At 44.8% G+C, this 17,417-nt stretch overlaps 1 protein-coding gene across 23 annotated transcripts in view; it reads left to right on the plus strand.

Moving 5' to 3' along the window:
* Nucleotides 1-17,417, plus strand: part of SUPT20H (SPT20 homolog, SAGA complex component) — a 60,277-nt gene that overhangs the window by 4,378 nt on the left and 38,482 nt on the right. For 20 of the 23 annotated variants that reach the window (XR_012900702.1, XM_075919134.1, XM_075919142.1 and 17 more), the window contains 3 exons: nucleotides 3,998-4,033; nucleotides 5,142-5,200; nucleotides 5,280-5,346. Coding sequence is in view for 22 of the 23 variants with exons in the window: in XM_075919134.1 (XP_075775249.1) it covers nucleotides 3,998-4,033; nucleotides 5,142-5,200; nucleotides 5,280-5,346 (162 nt within the window). In the remaining variant the exon portion in view is untranslated. The remainder of the gene's footprint in view (nucleotides 1-3,997; nucleotides 4,034-5,141; nucleotides 5,201-5,279; nucleotides 5,347-17,417) is intronic. The other 3 variants (XM_075919140.1, XM_075919139.1, XM_075919141.1) reach the window with 1 other exon arrangement.

Here is a 17,417-nt window from a genome sequence, read left to right on the forward strand (position 1 = left end):
TTTCAGGATCTGATCTTACATCATGGAAGTCAATGAGAGTTTTGACATTGAATTTGGTGAGTATAACATGAAGGGCCCAAAATCAGTCAAGGACTGAACAAAAGTGAGAAGCACACAACACCCTTCCCTTCCCGCCCCCACCAAAACACCTTGCTACCTTGTGTTGTGGCCTCCACTGAGAATCAAATACAGAGGCAGCAGCATGGAGTGGCAGGGGAGTTCGCGGGGTGGAGGTTCTGGGTGGGAGGGGGTGCAGGAGCAGGGTGAGAGTGCACATGGTTCCATGTCCCCTGCCATTCCCAAGTTCCGCCCCCTGCTGCTCTTATTGGCCACAATTATGGCCTATCAAAGTGTGTGTGTGGGGGGGGGGGGGAAGCCTCTACCAGTGATTTGCTATGCTGCTGTTTCCCCAGCGGGGAGGGGGAATGGCAATGCAGTGTGTGGAGCTGCTTCCTCCCCTGGCCAGGGAAGCCCCATGGGTGAGACCTGGCCGCAGCTTGCCTGCCTCTGACCCACGATGCTCAAAGTTTCCCTCCCCCCTTTCCCGCAGCAGGGAGCTGGTTCTCCAGCCCCACATGGGAGGCTGCAAGGGCAGTAGGGCTGGCGCGCCGGCTTCCAGATGCTGGGGGGAGAGCCTCGAGCCTCAGGGACTGGATCCAGGCAAGCCGAGGATTCCCCACCAATGGTCATGGGGAAAGGCTAGAAACCTGTGTTTCTATTGGGCAGAATAGAAAACCTTTCAGTCGTGTCAAACTTCCTGGGCAGTATCAAGAACTTTGACTACTGAATAGTTGACATTGTTTTGTCTTCTCTCATTGTCATACATGCGTAACCTTGAGAATTTCAGGTTAATTGATGTGAAAGCAGATACTTTAAGGGCATAAATCTAACAAAAAATGGAATTCAGACAATGAGACAATGTTAAGGGCACAACAGCAAACTATTCTGATACTTTTCTATCTTTCCTTTCTAAGAGATTATTATGGCTCCATCAGCAGTTCTTTATTGACCTGAAAATCAAAAAGCAATACAACAAAAACCCTTGGGGAATTTCTGTGCCAAAAATTTGGAAATTCTGTGCACAATATTTTAACATTCTGCATACTTTGTGAAAATAACAAAATATAATCACACATTTCAGTTATTTAGGTAATTACTCTATTAGAACATACCTGTCAGCAAGAATGCTTGTAACAATACAGATGACAAAGATTCAGGAAATGTTTTATGGCAAATTCCTTACTAGTTACAATAATACAGAACTTTTGAATAATAGTAAATTAATTTAAACTACAATATAGAAACTTACTTTGTGCACCTCTCAAAAGAAATGCAAAGTCTTGGGGAAGTCAGGGGTAACCGAGGAGCTGAAGAAGAGTAAAGTAATTGCTGGAAAGAATTCTGGGAGTAAATCTGAGTAGTTGCTAGGTAAAAGTAGAAGTATGGAACTTTTTTTTATTTGTTTGGAGGGGTAGGTGGATTGTTAGGGAGTGGGAGCCTCTCCTATTCTGATAGTAGGTGATGCAAGCCTCTCCCATTCAGTCAGGCACATCTTCCCCTGTCCATGTGTGTTTCTGCATGCACCCCTGTGCTTATGTGCACTCTTCTCCCACTCAGCCCCAGGCTCAGTGCTATCACCCTCAGTGCTAGCTCCTAAGGAGTCTAGTGGGTGACTGGTATAATTGCCGCATCTCCCTGGTAGAATCCGTTCTGTAGGGATGGGGGGAAAAATTTGTGGGGGACATGAATTCTGTGCTTGCTAAATTCTGCTGATGCAGAATTCCTTCAGGAATAAGAAAGTGGAATTGTGGTCAAATTGATAATGAGTACAACGAAGGAATAGTACAGATATTTAGGGACAATATCAGGCAATATGAAGCGGTTCTTTAAATATGTTAGTACAGAGAGGAAGAAAGGGCCCTCTACTAGGGTTGCCAGGTGTTCGGAATTGACCTGAACAGTCCGGTATTTTCGCCTCCATGTCTGGTTTAAAAAAAAAAAAATTCAGAAAATACCAGACACCTGAAATGTCCAGTATTTTCTGTTTTGTTTTTTTCCATGCCAGGAGGCGAAAATACCGAACACCTGGCAACCCTACGACATGCTCCACAATTGGGCCCAGCCCCTGGCCTCCCTTCCCCTCCCCCCCCCCCCCTCTGGCCTCTACCCCCTGCTTACCTGGGGGGGTGGCTCAATGAAGAAAACAAGATGCCCGCTGGCAAAAACCCTAAAGAACTGAAGCAAGGGGAATCAGTGCCTTCCCTGGGTCTTAGCGCTCAACTGTTTCCTATCCCTATTTTGACTGCACACAGTTAAAGGGGCTATGCTGTTTTAATGTTTTTTTTGTTTGTTTTTTCTCCACAACTTTGACTCTCCCCCCCCTTCCCCCCAACAGAATTTTTTCCCCCGTGTGTGTGTGTGTGTGTGTGTGTGTGTGTGTGTGTGTGTGTGTGTGTTTTGGGGGGAGGGGGGTTGGTATTTTTGGTTAAATCATCTGGCAACCGTACCCTCTACGTAGTGGGGAAGAAGCAGTATGGGATTTACAATGGTACCATGGCACCAGGCCCATGGTGGGAAGAAGTCCATTACAGGCCCTTCTAACCCATCCATATAGCCAGTTCTGGCCCCTCTCCTTGGTATGTGAGTGGCTCCTAGCCAGCAGATCCTGCTTGCCCAGGGGTGGGCAATAATTTTTGCCCAGGGGCTACTTCAAAATTTTTTGAAGTAGCCCTGGGGGCCACCCAGGAAGGAGCGGGGTTGTCCCACCTCCAGACCATGATTGGTCTGGGGTGGGGGAGCCCCTTTGCCCCCCCTTTCCCACTAGGCACCCATGCCCTGAAAGAGGCTTGGCACGCTCCCTCACCCCCAGGCCAACCAGGGCCTCGGGGTGGGGGAGCGCAGGAAGCCTCCTCCCACCCTGTGAGGAGCACGTGACACTTTGAAATGCTGTGGGCTCCTTGCAGGGCTGGGGCAGGGCAAAGGAAACCTCATGCAGCTCCCCCGCTCCCAGACCCTAATTGGCTTGGGGGCAGGGGAACACCCAAAGCCTTCTCCACTCTGCCCCCGACCTGCGAGTAGCATGTGGCTCTTTGAAGTGCTATTCGCTGCTCACAGGGCAGAGCGGAAAAGGCTTTGGGTGCTTCCCCTGCCTCCAGACCCTAATCGCCCCAGGCCCTAATTGGCCTGGGGGCGGGGGAGCAGCAGGATCTCTGCGAGCCGGCTCCATCAGCTTGGTGGGCCGGATTCGGCCCACGGAGGCCCTTTTGCCCACCCCTGCGCTTGCCTGTAGATGGCTTAATTAGCAGCTAAGCTCTGTTATGCAGACTGGGTCTGGCTACTGGCCATAGCCAGGCTGGGCAGGCTCTTGAGTTGCATTCCAGGGTTGCATTTACGAAATGACTGCTTGAATAACTGGGAAAGAGATCCTACACCACCTCTCCTTAATGGTTCCATGTTGGTGGGAGAAGTGTAATGTACTGAGTCCAAGTGAAGAGACCCAAAGCTTTATCATTCCCATCTCATGGGAAGATGACCTTCTTCAGTGTACATTTTTTGGTATCAGTGGCTATGGGGTTTGGTTTGTTTCTTCAAGACTATACACAGCAAGCAGTTGTGCTAAATGATATTTGGGTATTGCCTTCACCCTGACTGCCAAAGAGCAGCTTTGCCTACACATTTTTTCTCTCTTTTTGTTGAAAACTTGGAATTGCCCACCTTACATTCAGTATCACTGTCATTTTGACATGTAATGTTCTGATCAGGTCTGCACAAATCCTGTAGTGGAGTTAATTCCTGTTAATGTGATTAAATAGAGTGCTGAATTTATTGGTAGGATTCGGTAAATGCCAAAAAATCCGACATTTGATCAGCTAGTCCTGCAAAAATAACAAATTTTAATACTACTCTGAGTCCGTGTCAAAGTTTGGGGTGATTGTTACAGTAAAAGTTACTCATCAGTTTACACATTTTCTAAGAAAGCTGTTTATAATTTTTGCAGCAACAAGCTTTAGAACTGGCATTGGATCGAGCAGAGGTAAGGAGTAGCTAAGTTGCCTATTGACTTGTAAATAATATATTAGGCTTAAATTTAAATGTCTGTTTACATTTTATGCATTTATATTACATGGTGTTTTTGTATAAACTATGTATAGTACGTTAGCTATATACAATTGGCACTAAAACTACCATCCCAGCCATAGAATCTACATGTTTTGGTCTTTTACATGATGAATACATTGAAGACTTTAATTTTCTATTTTTAAACAATTCTATACCCTGGTGAAGTAGAACTCTACAAGGCTGCTATTTATATAGTCTATGTAAACCTAGTGTGAGCAATCTAGGTACTACAATCAACAAAGAATTTATCAGTTATTTTTCATATTCATGTTCTCCTACACTCTCTCTAATATTGGATTGAAAACATTTGGAAGGGAGAGAGCAAGACTCTATCACCGTTTAAAATAAACCAAGTGATCAGTCAGCACTTTGTCAAGAATGGAAGTATTTTCTTCAGACTTTGAATTTTGTGAAAGATTTTACATAGAAAAGCTAAGTCAAGTGCTAAATTTCATCTGAGAGTGTCTTAACTAATATTTTATTAAAATATTGTATGCTTCTTGCGTTTGATGCCCCCACCTTCTAAAAAAAGTTAAAGAAACACTGGAACAAAGTAAGTTTTCTGACACACAGTTGGCTGTGTTCAAAAGTAGTGAGTTGTACTAAGGCAATAGTATTACATCTGAATAGTGCAGTCATCTTGGTTACTTTCAAGTTAAAGTTCTGGTACTGTAAATATAATGTTGGCATAAAATGTCCGACTTCACAATCTACTTCTTAACAGTGATAATGATAATCATGAAACATACCACCCTTATTTCAAAGTTAACATTTAAACCATTCCTTTGTTAGTTGGTGGTTGGTATCAAGCGTTCTCATGTAACTACCTCACCTGTAAACCAAGCTAAAACTAAGTGTATTTACTCCATAGAATAAGTTTATAGTTTGCTATATTACTTGTTGACCATGCATCATAGTTATGGTATTCTGTGCTAATCCAAATTTGCTTGAATGCTACTTAGGCTCTTTAAGTAATTGTACACTGATAGTACTGATGAGTGTCATGTACTTTTCTTTTCCAGTATGTCATTGAAAGTGCCCGTCAGAGACCTCCTAAAAGAAAATATTTATCCAGTGGAAGGTAGCAAATATTTCAATACTTAACTTTTTATTGTATTGTTTTAACATAATTTTTATGTTAATGTTTTCCTTAATTTCAGAAAATCTGTGTTTCAAAAATTATATGACTTGTATATAGAGGAATGTGAAAAAGAGCCTGAAATAAAGGTAAGTGGAATTTATTTGTTAAGTAGACATTCAGTACAATCTCTAAATAGGTAAATAAGCAAGTTTGACAGGTTCTTTTAACAATGGTAAGACAGTAACAAATGGTACAAGAGATTTGCAGAAATCTTCTGACTGCAACATTTGACTTCTGAGCTTGTAAATAGCTTAGAAATCACACATTATTTCTATAGACCAGGTTTATAACATAAGTTCAGTATGAAGTAGAAAGAATAATAGGACCGGACCAACAACTGATTAGTTACTCTACTATAGTTTAAAAGAAGTCAAAATAGAATTTCAACCAGAGAAAATAGATGGTTACTACACTAGTGCTGTAGTGTTCCCCCTTAATAAATGTGCTACCTTGCTATCCCGTAGAGTACCAGAGAGCCATGAAGTGTCTAAAATGTACTTCCCTTGGCATGTCTGCTAAAAATAGCATAAGGAACTACATCAACAGCACTCCCATTTAAAAACGGTAAACAAATATCAAAAAACTTTTATTGTTTGGGAATGAGGAAGAGAAATGGGAGAAACTGTAGAAATGGCGAATATATGCCAGTAACTGAATTGCTATCATTTTGCATTGGTTGTGTGGCTTCGAGTGTGCATCCTAGGTGAGAATATTTGGCATTACAAATTCTGGAGAATATAGATGTCACTTTAATTTCCTTACCTGAACATTATTCAGAACTTTAATTTCATCAGGGCAGTGGAATAAGTGAATTAGATTTTAGCAGCAGGGAGAGGAGAAAGAGGATAAGGTTAGTTGCAGCAGCTAGTTAGGTGTTTAGAGGAAATTAGGATTATGTCAATAAGGCAGGCAGTAGTAGTGGTGGCGGGTGGGTGTTTGTTTTATTGCAATTGTACTAGTTTGCTAGAGAATTAGGAAAGCACTTGTGCTCTTGCCCACTAGAAAGTGAGTTGGGATATATATATATATATATATATATATATATATATATATGGAGAATGTGTGAAAGGTTCAACATAGCTCCTGTCCACCCCATCCTTTATCCTGTCTCCCTCTATTTGCTCGCCAAGGGAGATGAACTCTAATGTTTGTGAGCAGGGGAGAATCAGATTGGCTGTAATAGCTGGTAGTGGGATAGAAAGGAGCTTTAGAGAATGTTGAGCAATAGATTGAACCAACCTGAGGGTTCAAATAGAAATCAACTGTATAATTCAGGTGTGGGAAAAAAATGAAAAGCTGTTTACCCAGTTATTAAGATGCACACAAGTCATGAAATGGAGTGAAGGATAAAATTAAAACCAGGAATATGTCTGTAAACTACTGTTTCATAAGAGTACAATGGGGATTATTTTTTATTTAGAAGATACCCTAGACCATGAAGCTCTGTTTAGTGCCCTAATTCACTAAAATGCTGGTTATCTAAGTGGACATCCTGCCCTTGTTTTCAGTAATGGAGCTCCTCAGTAGGTGTAGTTAAGATCTGTGAAAGGTATTTTCACTTAATGGGAACATAACGTTGGAAACCATCTCAACCCTGTGTTAAGATGTTGGCAGATATTATAAACTTGTCCCTCTCTCTAGTTCCAACCCACCCCCTACCTCTCTCCTCTCCAGGTCCCTGGTACACTGCCTTTTAGAGCTGTTGGTGGCTACTTTATAGCCTGCTTAGAGCCGTGGTGTCCAACACGCTAACCACTAGTCACATTGACTATTTGGCCAGTTGAGTGTGGCTAGTTCATTATAGATGCGTGGTCACCAACCCGTCGATCGCGATCTACTGGTCGATCCTGGGGGCCCAACCAGTCCATCGCAAGGCTTTTGAGGGGGCCCCCCCTCACTGCCCCCACCCCCAAGATGAATGCCATGCTGATGCTACCTCCAGGAACAACAGAGGTAGCGTGAGATTCCAGCGGGGTGGGGAGAGTTCTTCAGCCGAGCACCTGGTACCAGAAGTGCACAGGCTGCTCTTCCTCCCCCCTGAACAGCTGGCATGGTACCTAAAATGCCAGTCCTTTGTGCGCTGGGGACTTTGTTCCCCTGCTGCCTTCCTGCACATGGGGAAGGGATTGGGTGTCCTGGACTGCGCCGGCTCAGGCAGTGCGTGCTGCTGCAGGGAAGGGAGGAGTAAGACGCAAGCTTCCCAAGTGGTTGTAGTTGGCGTGGTCTGAGACACCCCCCTCCCCTGCTGGCAGGCAGCAAGGAAATAAAGTCCCCAGCATGCTCACACATGCTGGAGCTGGTGTGCTGAGGATTTTATTCCCCTGCTTCCTGCCTGCAGGAGGGAAGTCCCAGACCACGCCAGCTTCAACCACTTGGGCAGCGCGCGCTGCCTGAGCAGCTGGAGCCGGCGTGCTGGGGACTTTATTCCCCTGCTGCCTGCCTGAGGGAGTCCTAGACCATGCCAACAGCAACAGCTTGGGAAGATTGTGCCTTACTCCTTCCCTCCCCACGGCAGCATGTGCTGCCTGAGCAGCCAGAGCCAGCGCAGTCCCGGACACCCAACCCCTTCCCAACGCACAGGAAGGCAGCAGGGGAACAAAGTCCCCAGTGCGTGACGGGCCAGCATTTTAGGTTGGGGCTGACGCAGTCTGGGACTCTCTTCCCTCCCTTCCCCCGGAAGGCAGAGGGGAATAAAGTCTCCAGCATGTCAGCTGGAGTCGTCGCAGTCTGGGACTCCTCCCCCGTTCCCAGCCCGCACAGGAAGGCGTCAGGCACACGACGAACCAGTGTTTCAGGTACCGTGCTACTGTTTAGGGCATCCCACGCACTTCCTGGGCCTTGGCCTGCAGCTGCAGTGTCCCCAGGTATTGGTCCCTGTCCCTTCCCTCTGCCCAGACCCCCACAAGTACCCTGCCCCACCACCCACCGGCACCCACTGGCACCCTGTCCCCTGCCCCGGCACCCACTGGCACCCTGTCCCCTGCCCCGGCACCCACTGGCACCCTGTCCCCTGCCCTGGCACCCACTGGCACCCATCGGCACCCTGTCCCGGTACCCCCTGGCACCCTTCCCCCATACCATGTCCCCTGATCCCACTGGCACAGTTGGGGCCACATTAGTGAGGCTTGTGGGGGTTTTGGAGGAGTTTTTATTTTGCATCTCACTTGTGTGGTTCCAACTGACTTTTCTGTGAGTCAGTGACCCATGACTCAAAACAGGCTCCCCGCCCTTCTCATAAATAAAGACAATGCAGAAACGTTTTGTGTTTGACATAGTATTTTATTTAAAAAAGAAGCCTGGCCAGCAAACCTCCAGTTGGGACCAAGCCCTCATCTGCCTACAGCATCATAACACTCCTGCACTCCCCCTTCCCCCAGACCCTAGATCTGAACCTATCATACACTGGAACCCCCTGCCCTGAGCCCCTCACATGCCCCAACCCCAATTCCTGCACCCTCATATCCACAAGCCTGTGGCTTGCTTAGTACCCGAACCATACATCTGACCCCAACACTGCCCGGCCTGAAGCCCCCTCCCTAATCCAGCGTCCCCTTCTCCACCTCCTCCTACATCCATATTTCCTCCCAGACCTTGCACCTCTCACTCCTTCCCGCACCCAAATCTCTCATTCCCACCCCAGAGCCTATACGTCCTGTCTCAACCCAGCGAGGGTAAGGCTAGACTACAGGAGTTTTTCAGGATTCCGGAGATATCCCAGGAAAAACTCTTCTGCATCCAGGGATGCGTTTGTTCTTCCGCTTTTTTTAGCAGAAGAGCAAACGTGCTCTTTCAGTAACCCCTGTATTCCTTTTTCCATGAGGAATAAGGGGGGCTTCCAAAAGAAGGGGTTTTTCTGACATTTGGTCCAGTCTAGACAGGCCAAATGTTGGAAAAACCTCTTCCTACAGAAGAATTGGGGGAGGGGGGAAAGTAGCAGTTTAAGGGTTGGGGATAGCAAGTGATGGAGAGGAGGAGAATAGAGAAGAAGGGGCAGGGCTTCAATGAATGGGCGGGACGGTTGACCTTGGCTTGTTCTGTCATTTAAAAAGTGATCTTGGGTGTAAAAAGGTTGGAGACTACTGCTGTAAGTGTAGCCATTATAGTGGCTACTGCTTCAGAACTGGTTGGAAACCAAAGGTCTAGAGGGAGCAAACTACTCTGGAAATTGCATCAGCTCAGCTTGTTCTCTCCCTGCTACATCTGAAGCAGCAGCTCATTAAGGACGCATTACTAGTCCCTGTGAGGAGGCAGAGAATAGAGGACAGTGGTGGTGGGAGCATCACAAAAAAAAAAAAAGAAAGCATTTGCTTGGGAGTAGAGTTGTCCTTCAACTAATGGGATAGTTCTAGGGGTCCCTCTCTCCTGATTGGGGCAACATTCTGCATGACAATTTTAGACACCTAACAGAAAGCCAACATGAGTCAGAGTGCAAATGGAGGGAGACAAAATAAAGGAAAGCAAAATAGGTGCTGAGCGACATCAATACAACAGCAATCACATACAGCTCATCTAGACTGTGCTAGAGTGTCGAAAGAGAATATCCAAATGCCATGGGAAAGAAGCTTAGACGTGGCTGCTTTTTTTTGGCGAGCCCCCTGTCCTTGTTGAGAAGCTGCTCTTCATCAAAAAATGAGGTTTACCTGGCTTTTTGACAAAGGGGGTGGGCGGTTCGCAGAAAAAGCTGCGTCTAAGCAACTTTCATGTTCGAAAGCGGAAGATACGCAAATTCCCACAGAATTTGCATATCCTCTTTCAACATTCTAGCATAGTCTAGATGAGCCCATAGTCTTAGAGATACCACATTGCATTATGGAATGCTTTCACCTTGGACTGTGAAATTAACTCCAATCATTACCCCTTCCTCCAGTCTCCGTGTCCTCACTAATCTGGAAGAGAGGGTAAAAACATTGTCAATTAAGTTTGCAAATATTAAACTAGGAGAGTTGCAAACATTGCTGAGGCCCAGGATCAAGAGAGGTTGGAAAATTGGGCAGAAAATTACTTAGAATGATGAAAGCCAGAAAATAACGAGCAGTTACCAAAAGAGATAAGTCAAGCCTTGAAGGATAACCTAGAGGTGACAACAGATTGTTTTAGATCTGAACTGGCAATGTAATGTGGCAGAGGAAGTACTGATGCAATTCATTCCCCAACATCTTTCCTTTTCCCATGCTTCACTGCCTGCCCTTTGAGCCAAATGCGAGAAGTAGGAGAAGGGCCTTCCAACTACTGGCACACACTACTAGATCAGTGGTTTTCAATCTTTTTTTTTTCCTCATGACCCAGTTGAAAAAAATTGGTGCCTGTAACCCAACATAATTTGACTAGTGTGACGGCTCTGGAGTGGGGCTGAAGATGACAGCTTTGGGATGTAGGAAGAAGCTCTGGCTTCCAGAGGCAGAGGAGGAGGGTCATGGATGGGGCAGGAGGGGCTTGAGCAGCTCCCAGTCAGTGGTGCAGTGGAGGTGCTAAGGCGGGCTTCCTATCTTTCCTGGCACCACAGACCATGCTGCGCCCCAGAAGCAGCCTGTAGTAGGTTCCTGGCCAATGGAAGTGTGGAGTTAGTGTTCGGGGCGGGGAAGTGCATGGAGCCCTGTGCACTTCCCCTCTTCCTTCCCCTGCATATCTAGGAGCCGGGCCTGCTGCTGGTCCCTTCTGGGGCACAGCACACTCTGCAGTGCCAGGACAGGCAGGTAGCCTGCCGTAACACCTCCATTGGTCACCTGATCACCCTGCAGCAATGAGACATAGCACCTGACATTCTGTGACCCAGTACTGGGTTGCAACCAGTAGTTTGAAAATCATTGTGCTAGATGATGTAACATCTTGATTACTCATAGTAATTTAATGAATAAAGGCTAGCAGGTTGTGCATGAAACCGTGCAAGCCCCTGAAACCAGCATCATGACTGTAGAGAGATAAAGATGTCCAGCTAGTCAGTCAATCGTGTTGCAACTGGCTTTCAATAAGCCTGTTTGGAGACCATAGCACCTCTTATCTAGCTTTCCTAAGCTATGTCTATGCTGCACCCTTTTTCTGCAAAAGCTTATGCAAATGAAGCGTGGAGTAGAATATCACCATGCTTCATTTGCATAATTAATTAGGGGCTGTTTTTGTGCAAGAGCCTGTGTAGACGGCTCCTTTTTGCGCAAAAAACCTCTCTTGCGCAAGAGCTGTTATTCCTGAAAAAATGAGGCATGAATTAATTGTGCAAATGAAGCATGATATTCTACTCCATACTTCATTTGCATAAGCTTTTGCGGAAAAAGGGTGCGGTATAGACGTAGCCCTAGTAAACAGACATTCGTAATGCTGCAGGGAAGTGGCCTATTTCTGTGACGCCCCTGAAGCCCCACTCTTCTCCCTAAGGGAATAGAAAAATTCAATTTTTGCATAAATTATGCATGTAAAATTATTTCCTGGATAGTACACCCAAGATCTCTGGATAATCAAAGAGGCTTATCAGAAACATCCAGCTAAGCCTATCTGCAGCAAAATAATAAACATCAATATTTAAACTGTTGTAATTATCAATCATTAATGCACCACTGAGCTTTACTTTTGGTGCTTTTAGTTACTTACCAAGAAAGCTGCAGCACCCTGTGGCTTTACAGTTTCCATCCCCAAGGTGCCTGGGGCCATCAGTCTCGGCCCTTTTATTCTTATCCTTCTCTCTGGGCCACTGCCTTGCTTCTGACCCCAGCTCAACAGAATGGCCGGGGTGGAGTGTGGACAGAATAAGGGGGAGAGATGCAGACCCCCACTCTAAAAAGTGTTCCAGAATATGTCCCTAATTAGAAATATGTAATATCAAGGATTGAGTGAACACTTCGGTAACAGGAAGACAAAGTCTTTGTCGCACAATCTTCAGAGCTTCCCTAAAGCAGCATTCTTCATTGCAAGGCCAGTGAGACAGAGATGGCTTCCATCATCCCTAAGTGCAGCTCCAGTTCCTTCGAAGCCTGTGGTGTCCAACCAGTTCTGAAGCAGTAGCCACTGTAGTATATAGTAGTACCCACTATTGCTATAACGAGCTAGCCACACTCACACATGTGGTAGCGGCTAGAATGTTGGACACCAGAGATACAGAGAAACACAAGTGACATGTTTTTGGGAAGGAAAATGCTATTTGAAGACTTGAGATCTCCATTGCATCGGTCACCACGTGAAGAAATAAAACAAATATGTCAAATAATTTAAAATGGAAATACATTTTTAACTGCTTGTCCTGAATGAAGTACTTTTTGAATGTGTAGTGCAGATTTAACTGGTGTTGCCCAGGTCCATCGGGACAAGGCTTTGGGGATGTGTGTGGGCAGGGGGAGGTAGGGATGCAGGAAGCTGGGGTCAGGGATATGTTCTCCCTCTCCCCCAGCTTCTGCCTGCCTGCCTGGGGCCTGTTTTCTTTCCCATCTCCAGGCCACCCTCCCCCAGCCCACGTGGGGCCTCTTCCTTCTGACTAGCTGTGTATGCAGCCAAGGGCTAGTAGGGGAGGAAAAAAGGTTTGGGGCAAGGGAGTTACTCAGTGTTCTGGCAGGCAAGATGGCAGAGCCTCCACCTTGCTGGCCACATACCACCAAGGGAGACTGTCCCCAGTGGACACACTGCAGGATAGCTCTCCCTTGTGGGCTTGCTGCCTCCAGTGGCCACTCTCCTATTGCATCTCTTGGAAAAGCAGCTCCTCCCTTTGGAAAACTGCCCTTTTTCTGGGGCTTCTGGTTGTCTTAGCACAACCAAACCCTGACCTTGCTTTAAATTAGGAAAAGAGAAAGCTACAAAGCAATTTTGGTGACCCTGGCTCTTGCTGTTTAGAAGAAGTTCTTGAACAAATGGACTCAGAGATGCACTGTAAAATAAATAGAGAAATTTTGGGATTATGAACACTTATGGAAAAGGACCTGGTTTATAAATTGCTTTCTGTCCAAATTATGCAAATAAATTCCTTTCTTTCAGTTATGGGAGACAGGTCAAAGTATAGCCCTTACGTCTTTAAATATGTCATAGTTATGTGAAGTTCTTTATTAGTTGTGTATATATGAGTTTTTCTTTTGCATAATGTCTTCTGTAGTGTCGCAAAAAAAATTATCCAAAATAAAGATGAGAATCCAAAAGTTACTGTCTTGTCTGACTGTAGACAAATCAGTTGCCTCCTTTCCTTTATCTTTCTTCTATCTTTCATGAAGACTTGTGGGCATTGTATGAGGCATAATTGATGTTTCAGAGTTCTGTGAAAGTGCTGAGTATTATGACTGCTAGATTAACATGTATTAATAAAGCTTTCAAAACCCTGTATATAATAAGCCATTCAACATTCAAGGAAATGTTTACAAATAGACCACTGTGATTGGACTTTTGCATAGAAGATAACATGGTGTTAGGAGGCCCTTTGCTATGAAGTTAGAAAGTGATGAACCAATCTCTTTGATTAGTATAACTACAAAACAGGTTGCTAAAAATAGTGCAGCTCCCTCTCATTTATCATAATGATCAACTCTGGAACAGACTAGGCTACTTGGTATAGCTTTGCAGTAGGTTTTTTTACACTGAAAAAGATTAGTCTCCTAGGCTGAGAGAGTAACAGGACTAAAGTTGTGGTGTTGCCAGAGGATGGCATAACTACATACCTAGTCAGGGCAAAGCCAATGCTATTAATTTCTGTTGCCTGTAGAATGAGGTATGAATTTACTGGCCTTTAGGTAAAGACTTATCTAAATATGGTAAATTGAAAGGGAGAAAATGTTTAGACCCATTACTGAAACTTAAATGTTGGTGATTAAGTTTGCCTGTGTTTGGTATGAAGGGGTTTGCTGGTGTTTCATAAATAGTTTCTAGTTACTGTAACTGTACTGGCCACAATAAAGCTAAGAGTATCAGACCAGGAAAAAAAGTAACATTACTTCAGAGTGATGGAAGCAGCATTTTTCCGTATTTGCATACTACCAAATAACGAGACACCCAATAAACAGCTAGAGCATTTTTCCAGAAACACTCATTTGAGCCATGTTAGGAGAGATGACAAGTCATAAAAATAAACTTTTACAGTGTAAATTTCAATGATTTAAGTTAGGGTCTGGAATAACAACAGTAGCATACAGTCGTTCAATTAATCTGTGTCCCCAAATGATAAAATGGGCTAAAAGTATTTGATTGAATTAGTAATGTGGTAGTGTACACTGTTGACCTTCACGGTTACATGCAAGAACCAACACCTCCCTCACCCTCACTGCTGCCTCTAGGCAAAAATAGGAAAAAACAGACCTGTACAACTATATTCGGATTGTTATAAACACTGCTTCTCCTAGATCTCGTTTGATAGTTATACTTTACAGTATGTGGTAGTTATTGGGCCCCAGCAGTAGACAGGGGAGGGAGAAAAAGCAACTCTTTACCTCTTGCTTAATGCTGTAACTGGCCCCTAACATTTGGACCGAGCATAATGATGCCCATAACCCCCAAATCTGGCTCTCCTATCCTAGCAACAGCCAGCAGGCTCACGAGGACCAGTCCTGAGCCAGCACTCTTAACAGCCAGCTCAACGGAGACATTGTTTTTACTGGAACTGGTTCTGAGATCTTGTACTTCCTAGTGCCAATTCATATGGCAAACTCACTCATTTTACACTTCAAAAGTTGATTTAAATAGTTCAATCCAGAATGAATAACCTGATGTCAATATATTATTATTTTAGCCTCAGGAAGGCTGAAAAAAATAAGCAATGTAACTGAACAGCTGCTTACTGGCAATATATTTAGAAAAAATAAAAATGTGTCAATCACATACAGTTGCGAGAGGCTAGCAGAATTAAATTAGAATTACAATGAAATTGCCATTATAATTGTTCTCGTTAAGGAAGGGACAACTCCCTTCCTTAAAAATATAGATCTTTGTTTTCCTTTATTAGTGGGACAGTTGGATATGCTTCTGAAATGTATCTGAGTCTGCCTGCATTTAGTAATTCTGTCAGAAGTGGTCAGTTGATGAAATTATTTACTTGCACATTCTTAGCATAAAATAGTGCCTCTGACTAGATGAATATCTCTGGTATTTACACACCAGACTAGAATTAGAAACTGTCATAATTCTGTTCCCGTAACACAGAGATGGAGACATTGTTTATCTTTGAGCATGTTAGATCACTGTGATAATATATAAAACACTGTAAGGTGGGTGATTATTATAAAAACCAATTATCTGAAATTCATTTCCTATTGATATCTGTTTAAACAACAGCAAATACTTTATTCCTAAATTTAGTCCTGAAGAATTTGAGAGCTCTCAAGTTAAAATACCTAGCCATCTGACTGAAAATCTTGTGCTATTGGATTACCAGGAATGAAAGGAACATAATTATCCAATACCAATATTTTATTGAAAATAAAATCAACATTTGATAGGAAGTCCTCCCCAAGGAAGAGGCTGATTCACAATCCGAGCCTTGATACTGAGCTAGATGGACCATTGGCCTGACTCGCTGTGGCTGTGATTGTGGGAAGCTTTGTTTGTTTTTTAGATGAAGTACTACATGTGAGGAAAACACTGCATGAGCTAGGTAAATGGGTGGGGTTGAGACTGGGGATCTGTTATATCTTCCTAAATCCCTCACTCTCACATGCCTTGGGGAACAGGCCAGTCCTCGCCTACAGATAATCCCCTAACCTCAAACAAATTATTTTCAGCAACTACATAGCCCACCTCCCTCATACTCATCCAGGAACCTACCCCTGCAATCAACTCCAGTGCCAGCTCTGTCCATGCATCTGTATTAGTGACATCATCATAGAACTTAACCACATAAACCACCACATCAGAGTCTCATATAACTGAACATCCACCAATGTGATACATGCCATCAGGTGTAAGGCATGCCCCTCTTCTATGTGTATTGGCCAAACTGGATAGTCTCTACAACAGAGGTGGGCAAAAGAGCCTCTGTGGGCCGGATCTGGACCGCCAAGCGGGTGGATCTGGCCCACAGAGGCCCTGCTGCTCCCAAGCCAATTAGGACCTGGGGGAGCATGTGATGCCTCCTACCGCCCTACTAGAAGTATGTGGTGCTTTGAAGTGCCATGGGTGGGGGGGAGCAGAGGAGGCTTTGCACACTCCCCCACCCCAGGCCAATCAGGGCCTAGGGGGCTGGGGAGCTGTGTGAAGCCTCCTGTGAGGATCCTGTGGCACTTCAAAGTGCCCCATGCTCCTCACAGGCTGGGGGTTGGTTTCCCGCGCTCTCCCACCCCCAGACCCTGATTGCCTGGGGGTAGGGGAGTGTGCCAAGCCTCTTCCAGGGCATGGGTACCTAGTGGGAAGGGGAGGCAAAGGGGCTCCCCCACCCTCAGACCAATTATGGGGTGGGGCAGCCCTGCCCCTTCCTGTTTGGGCCCTGCCCCTTGAGTACATAGAACCCACTCTATGTGCTTCATTTGGCATGGACACTTTAACAATTTTTTCCTTCTCTTTCTGTCCCCCTCCCCTCTCTTTCTCTGCTATTAATTTTGCAACCTGGACCCCTTAACTCCATTCATCAGAAGAATTTAGTTTTGCCTACGAAAGCTCATGATACCATTTACGTTTTTCTTAGGGTACGTCTAGACTACAGGGTTTTGTCGACGGAAGTTTTGTCGACAGATACTGTCGACAAAACTTCTGTCGACATAGAGTGTCTAGACACGTTCAGTTCTGTTGACAAAGCAAGCTGCTTTGTTGACAAAACCCTGTAGTCTAGACGCAACCCTACAGGCAATAACACCTTCTGTCGACAGAACTCAACAGAAAATGAGGTTTACCAGCGTCGACAAAACTGCTGAGTTCTGTCGACATTATGTTCACTTTTGTCGACAAAACCCTGTTCTCTGGACACACCCTTAGTCTATAAGGTGCTGTAGGACTATTTGTTATTTTTTAAGATCTTCCTCTCAAGCACACAAACTGTGTACCATTTGGTTGCCTCGATAGGACAAACTCCTGGTAGAATTCTATGCCAGAAATTAGAAATTCTGCACACAGTATATTCCAGTTCTGCATATTTGTCAAAACAGCACAATCTAATCATACTAGTCTCCGTTATTTTTGGTTATTTGCAGCTAGTATGGTTGTAACAATGCATAGAACAAAAAATGTTTTTTGACAAATAGATTCTTTATTGGTCATGTTAATACAGAGC

Source organism: Pelodiscus sinensis, chromosome 1 (assembly GCF_049634645.1).
Source record: "Pelodiscus sinensis isolate JC-2024 chromosome 1, ASM4963464v1, whole genome shotgun sequence".
Lineage (NCBI taxonomy): Eukaryota > Metazoa > Chordata > Testudines > Trionychidae > Pelodiscus > Pelodiscus sinensis.